Source organism: Tigriopus californicus, chromosome 9, assembly GCF_007210705.1.
Source record: "Tigriopus californicus strain San Diego chromosome 9, Tcal_SD_v2.1, whole genome shotgun sequence".
Classification (NCBI taxonomy): Eukaryota; Metazoa; Arthropoda; class Copepoda; order Harpacticoida; family Harpacticidae; genus Tigriopus; species Tigriopus californicus.
In genome coordinates this window covers 6782150-6789537 of record NC_081448.1, presented here as the reverse complement: position 1 = coordinate 6789537, position 7388 = coordinate 6782150, and the positions used below count along the sequence as shown (strand labels likewise).

The 7388-nt window shown below is 40.3% G+C and overlaps 2 protein-coding genes across 2 annotated transcripts in view; both read right to left on the bottom strand.

The window, feature by feature from the left end:
• LOC131886132 (heparan sulfate glucosamine 3-O-sulfotransferase 1-like) overlaps positions 1 to 1841 on the bottom strand; it is a 2139-nt gene extending 298 nt beyond the window's left edge. The window contains exon 1 of the mRNA XM_059234383.1: positions 27 to 1841. Coding sequence (XP_059090366.1) covers positions 147 to 1208 — 1062 coding nt within the window. The 5' untranslated portion in view covers positions 1209 to 1841 and the 3' untranslated portion in view covers positions 27 to 146. The remainder of the gene's footprint in view (positions 1 to 26) is intronic.
• LOC131886131 (alpha-aminoadipic semialdehyde dehydrogenase-like) overlaps positions 1 to 4195 on the bottom strand; it is a 6856-nt gene extending 2661 nt beyond the window's left edge. Inside the window, exon 1 of the mRNA XM_059234382.1 lies at positions 3708 to 4195. Coding sequence (XP_059090365.1) covers positions 3708 to 4106 — 399 coding nt within the window. The 5' untranslated portion in view covers positions 4107 to 4195. The remainder of the gene's footprint in view (positions 1 to 3707) is intronic.
• Between the last annotated feature and the right edge of the window lie 3193 nt (positions 4196 to 7388).

Sequence of the window (7388 nt, the reverse complement as noted above, 5' to 3'; positions counted from 1 at the left end):
ACAAGCCTTTGTAAAATAAAGGCAACCTCATTCAAATTCAGGAGGAAATTAATGGCGTAGGGAGTGGAACGTGCTCATGTTTGCACAAGGTTCCTCGTCTCTGGCTGCATTGGAAACCGAGGGAAGCCATGATAACACTTTCACGGCTATTCCTTGGGTTTCCAGCCATAATCGTGCCCAACAAGGGCGTAGAAGATCTTGTTATGCTCGGCAAAGAATCTGTATAATTTGTCTAACGTTCCCTCGGCCAACGGTGGCTTGGGACGGCCTTTGGATTTGCTCAGACATTTTCGTTTAACACAATCCCAAACGCCTGTGGTTCGCATCTCTTTTCCGCAATAGAAGCCCTTGGTTTGGTTGAAGAAAAAATTGTCCTCGGTAATGACGGTGGGGACATCGAGGAATTGCTCCACTTTGCGAAGTTCGCTCCAAGGTTCCTTGATAAAGGATTCGCCGTGGACGATATGAATCTGCTCCTTAGGGAAATATTTGAACCAACGAGAAATGTGATGATGATATATGGAGCGTTGCAAAGGCGGGTAAGTGATATCTACGGATCCATCCTTATTGAAGACAAGTTCCTCCAACATCGGGTAGGTCTTACCCTCAGCTAGATTCTTCGACCTGAATTGATTATAGTCCGACACGAGTCGTTTCACGGGATCCCGGAGGATCAGCAACAGTTTCGAGTCCTTGGTAGTTTCGTACAAACGTTGGGCAGATTGCGGGTGATGAAAGTAACCGGGAGTCTTTTCCATGACTAGATTGTTCTTCTCCGCCGGGGGCATTCGGGAAATGTACCAATCAACGCCTTTGTCGTAATTCTTGTTGAAATAATGGATTTCCGGTCCAGCCGCCTTCAGTTGGGGATGGAGCTTCAAAAATTCGATCAAAGCTCTGGTACCACCCTTCTTGGCGCCAATGATGATGACTTGAGGCAAGTGTTGAGTCATAGTTGGAGGCACATATCCCTCACAAATCAAATCAAAGTCTTGGTCATCATGAGCTGTGTCTTCCTCGGTTTCATCAGGATCAATATCTGAGTCTTCCGACTCTTTGACAATGATCTTTTTCTGGTCATCTTCCAAGGGCATGCTCGACGATTTGGATTTGGGAGGATCAGCCCTCCGACATGCCCAGGTCAGGTTGGACATGACGAGAATTGAAAGAATCAAAAAGAGTGGGGTATACTTTTCGAATGTTTTCATGATCACTTTACGTCGATGGCTGGATGGATGAATGGCTTGGTGTCTCTGTTTGAGCGCGTCCAGTTCCTAGAGCGCTGTTTCTTGCTCCTTACACGATGGGTTTCTCCCTCCAACTGTCGGGAATTTGGGGGAAAATCAACATCAACACAGCGATGGACAAGCTTTTCAACAACACTACTGTCGAATAATCCTTCTCTGGATTGTTGATTATCCCAGACCTGTCAGACCATTATATCGAATAATTCCAATCGGTCAACTTCGTTTCAACAGAAGAGAGTCTTTTTCTCTTTGAACTCCAAGTCGTCTGACTACAACGCTTGGATCGAGAGTGAAGGAGTAGAAATGATAAGACACTCAGAAGCTCTTGGTCTCATTCAGTTAGTGGTGCAGGGAAAGAGGCTCATTTTTTCGTCAGACAAGTAAATCACAGATGTGTAAAGATCTTCTACATTGCTGATGCCCTATTCATAAACAAAAACGAAACACAATTGAGCATGGGGCTGTTTCGCTTTCATCCAACTCAAGATCATCTAGTGAGTAAACCAACAGAAAAGAACCAACGCAAGAATTCCCAACGGATCCAATTTCGAGTTGTGCATATGTATGTATGTCAAATTTGAATGTCTCGCTTCATAGATCGGTGGACCAGATCATCTAAGCTGGAGTTTCTTTGAACAATGTTTAGATTGGACTCGACATCTGGATGTCATGTGTTGTTGGGAATTCCATGTTTCGCCGAGAGGTTCAAGCTAGCAACCAAATACCCTCAAACTAATCTCAATTACTTCTGAACGAAGTTGGCCTTGGCGAATGCGAGAAACTTTTCTGTCGTGAATTATAAACAAATGTGCTCAGACAGGTCTCCAGCAATGATTTTCAATGATCACAGTGATCAAACGGGTGTTGGGCACTTGCAGTAATAATTGGGTGTCAACCGAATGAGCCGTTCGCCTTTAAGATCTTACCTTGTTCTTGCCAAACAAATCAACGGATTCTTTCTACAATGGATTTTGCAAAGTCCATCTCGCTGACAACGGTAACGAACTGTCAACCCTCAAGAAACCTCCAGGATTAAGAATAATCTCTTGAGTCGGAAGAGAAGAAGTTCCCTCCGCCGTTTCGTGTCGTATGATAATCGGTTGAGCTCTAGTAAATTTGTAAAAATGAAAACTCCTACTGTTTTAGAAAATTTCTTTGGCTTTAAAACACAAAAAGAACGACGGTCCAGTGAGCGACTGGATTTATAATCAACAACATTAGGTAGTAAAGTGATATCATCACCGCCTCGACGCAGAAACATTTATTTAGAACAGCATTTGCATTAGTGCGTGCGTACTGCTTTCTGTATCTCTTTGATTTTCAAATTGCATTATGGTCTATCCCTGTCTTTGGGAGGCTCTAAAAAGCTCGAAATAATGCGTTCCATTTCCTTTTTCAAAAATATTGATCTCTAAATCAAAATCAACAACGAAACCCTCGAGTCATGTTGTCATGTGCAATTTGTGGATGGACAAGTGCCGAAAATATTGCAACGTCCGTTTGGAAACAAACTCTATGGAGCTCGTGAGAAGTGTTTTGGCTCCCTTTGACAACCCATTCTTCCCAATGGATGAGTCAAGTGCACTCGGGGATACGCGTGATTTATGACTTAATCTGTAGAAGCCTTTCACTGAATGGAGCCAACCACTACTACGTACACTAGAACATGTCTGGACTCTCACAAGAGGGTGTAAGGAAAAAGATTGATTATAACAAAAAATTCCAACATTTGTCAAGTTGCTACATGCTAACTTCCTTTCCGGCCCATTCAGTTTGCATTAAAGATACCAATCTATAAACTTATCTCCACCCTAAACTTATTTCTTGTAACAATACGGAGTGACTGTTTCGAGGCAAAAAACGTTTGCAATTTGAACTGTCAAGGCAACAAAATAGTTCATAGAGTAATCTTCTTGGAACCTCGAGTAGTCATTCTGTGCAGTAATAAAAGATCATCTTGGCTTGTTGTCTCGGATTTTTAAATCTTTAATTTACATGCATTGGATTTTTTTTTGATTCCATTACTTGGGAAATATGCTGCTGTTTCAAGAAAAAGAAAAAAGCTTCTTCCACCGTACTTAACAAAGTTGAGTTGGGTCTTTCTTGGTTTCGTGCTATTATGGGGTTGAAAAGCCTTTATTAGCCATCAAAAGTTTCACTTCTTGTGCCTGTGTCATTCCACAAATGAACTATTTTCCTTGAAGCTCAGAAGCAGCGTAGAGCAATGTTGAATTCAAAGTTTGCCCGACAAATAAATTCTGCATACCCCGACCGAAGTTGATCAAACTAGACCCATCAAGACAGGCCTGGTTTAGTGTTTTGTACACATGTATCTGCAGTATTCAAATATCTGAGCCCACCACAACATTTGCATGATTCCGCCATTGGCGCCCATCAATAATATTCAGGACTAGAGGGCTAACGGGCTAGAGCACTAGATAGAGCGGAACGAATAATTACCTCGCCTGATCCAAACCATTGGCCGTTGAAAACGCCGGCATTGTCCTTCTGGATGCCTAGTTGCTTCAGGAAGGCATACTTGGGCTCGTCGATGAGATAATTGCCGGAATTGGAGCTCATGGTTCTTCTCTGCAAGTTAAAGATGGGCACGTAGGGGCTGGATGCGAATCCTGGTCCGGCAACAGAGGTTGGCGAAGGTGAACTGGCCCCAACCGAGTTAGCAGGTAGACCGAACTGTGATGTACTCCCAGAAGAACCCGAGAGCAAGGATGCAGAAGCTGTTACGTAACTGTTAGTACACCAAGGGCCCCCCAACTTGCCACTTCCAACGAGCACTGGACCTGGTGCTGCTGGGGTGGACAAGAGTGCTAAGTGCCTCAGAGACCTTGTGGCAATCATTGTGGCTTGGAAACGAGTGAGTGGATCAACGATGCACACGAGAAAGACTCAGAGCATGTAATACCATGCAACACACTCACGCCCAACTTTTTGTAACATTCACCGAAAACTTGTTTGGTAACTGACCGTGTCACCAAAAGCCAGCCAGCCAGCCAGCATGCATGCAATTGTGGCGAGAAACTACTTTCCCCAAACGAGTTCTTCGGGATCGGTTCGATCGGATTGAAGATGAGTCAAATCTGGAATTTATTATCGTCAACTCAACCCTGCCACTGTACTGTAAACGAGGGTACGGTATTATTATGCTGATGGAATTGGGGGATAATCAGAAGCACATGAAAACGGGGTTCTCGGGCCGGTTTAGCTTGTTATCTTGACAACCTTGAGTTCAGTCAAGATTCTCTTCTGTTTTCTTATTTGTTGATGTGCGGAGAAAGCACTTGAGCTGAAGCGAAGCCAAACTCGGGACCGATCGCTCTTTGCCTAGGAAACACGTTTTCAGCTCTGGTCAGAATCCCTTGCAAGTGTTCAAATATACCTTGGTACAACTTTGATGATTGATATTGCTCCATATAGTTCTAGCTCATGAAAAATAACTTATATACACAAGAATGTTGGCAAATTTATTTTTACTTCCATTAAAATCAGACGCACTCTCAGTTGGTATTAAGATAAAAGCTAGCATATGATCTTTGAAACCTCTAATGAGTTATTAACAGGGCTGTTCAAATGATGCGAATGCATTAATGTTAACCTTGTCTAATACTTTGGCATTATTTTCATCATATTGGGTATTTTGCATTTCCTACCAATTTTGCTCAAAATTGAAATTTTTCCATTAATTTTACCTCGTTTCCTTGAAAACCATTCTTGAAAATATAGCAATCCTGTAAATATGCAAAACAAATTCTTTTTGACCTATGCACGACATTTGCTTTAAAAGTTTTTTTTTTATGGCACGATTATCTTGCTTGTTGGACAGCACAACCATTCAAGATTACATCTCTTCGACCTTAAAAACCAAAGTACTCAGAATACTTTTTTCAGTATTTTATTCAATATTTTAGAGAACATTACAATAAATAACTTCCAGGAGTTGGTCATGGTCTTTAAAGAGTACTCATCACTTGGTCAGACCAAAACTTGCATCCTGCTAATTCTGCAAAAAAATCTTGCCTCTTCCAAATTTATTTTACCAACTGTATCTGCAACCACCTGTACATGTGTTCAATCTACTAATCCGTCTTAAATATAATTAATAAGTTAAATAGCCTCTCTTTTATTTTTGCATTTATAAGAGATTTACTAAGTTATAGGTTGGCAGCTTTGCTTATGTCACGCATTTCCTCAAAAGCCATAAGGTGAAAACTTATGTCTATCATTTGATAAAACTTAATTTGGATAAAATATTGTTGTTATAGTTTCACTTCCATTAATAATGTGCTGTTGCTGAACCCTAATTTCTTTTTATCATGCAATATTAAAGATTAAAAAGATGCTGGTCTAGCTAGGAGCTGTGCTCTGGTGTCCTTGGTCTAGCCGATCAGTCTAAGAGGCAGCATGATCAAGGCACGAATCTTCTCCCCAGTTATAGTGACCGGGTTTAAATTCCACTGCTGGAAGTTTTTATGACAAAACTTTGCTTTTTAACTACATATTCCTTAATACGGAATGTGAAAATAGTCCTTAAGCTCATTTGCTGTGTTTTTGCACAAAGTCAGGTAATTTCTTATAAGATTTCCTGCCACTATACCATATTTATCTACAAGATTTGGCTTGGCCTACTCAACATTGTCATTGAAGACTGGCAACTACGTGGGTAATGATAGGGTATTTTGGCCATTGCCTGTTTTTTGGCCGAAGTGATTTTCATTCAGAATTTGTGTGGAGCATGAAAGAAAAAGGTCTCATTGAAAATCGGTATCGCCTTATAATCGAAGATATAACGGGGGCATTTTGGAGCTATAATCGAAAAGTTTCATGTTCTTATTCATGCGTTATGGCATCTTATTTGAAATGAGAATAATAGTATGAAATCATAACCAAAATGTGATTGTGGCTCGAAAAAGTTAAAATGATACTCGTTTCGTATTTCTCATGCAAAGACATTAACGAGGATTAACAATAGGTCATACCAATACGGTATTTGTTGAAGGAGATACAAAAACTAAACGATTTTTAAGTAATCTAAGCAAGCAACAATGTTAAAGGGTATTGAGCTATTTCAGTTATTTATTTAAAGTAAGGTTGTTACATGAAAAACGCTAATCTTAGCCCCATACGTACGTATATGAACAAAATGTCATTCAGAAAGGCCAAATGTTTCAATGATTTGGACATACTTCAATATTGTGCCGAAAATGGCTTACAAGTCATACAGAATATCTTTGCCAGGTTCGAGTCATGAGCAGTAACTCAAGTCACGGATCCATGCTCAAGTCTTTCTGAATCTTTGAAAAATTGCCAAGTGATTTGAGAGCATTGCGATTTATCTTCATGACCATTGTTTTGATCTATAATTTGGCGATTCGGGCCAAATAGTCTTTTTCCACATTTTTAACCTTTTATTATAGAAAAAAAATCAGGGAAAAGGATGGAATACCTATTTCTTCAATATTGGTTACTTTTTTGTATGAGGTTTATATTACTGTGGCGTTATGAATGTCGAGCTCACAGTTCAAGGTCTAGAATTTGAAAAGAAAAGCCCGAGCTTCTGTTCAAACGAGAGGATATAAAACCGTAAATGAGCTTGAGGAGATGACTATTATTAACTTTTTAAAGTCTGAATTTGAATAAACATGCAGAGAGAGAAAAGGCCATTGATTACGTAATGATTGGTTTTAAGGAGTGATTTTGATTCCAAACAATCAAAAGTCAAATTTGATTCCTGAAAATCTACTTTGGTTTCACTAGTGATTGGTCATTTGTTTCCAGCCATGAAATAAGTTTCGAACACCGGTGTTTGGTGTACTTTTTGTTGTTGACAACCCAGATTATACCCAGGAAATCTGGTTTTTAGAGAAGACAAGAAGAGAAAATACTGTCGCAAACCTTATTTTGGTTGCCTTGCCTTTGAAAAAAGCAATTCATCCTTAAGGTTAGAGGTTCTAGACCAAATATATTCCTGGGTTGCTGCGAATAACATGGCACTGAATGGAATGAAATTCCGCTCAATGACCTTTGGGTCGACGCCATTAGACACTCCACTATTAGATGATGAAGGTAAGGGCATTCAGCAGGTCTCATCCATGAGGGATTTAGGTGTAGTCCTCCAAGATAATG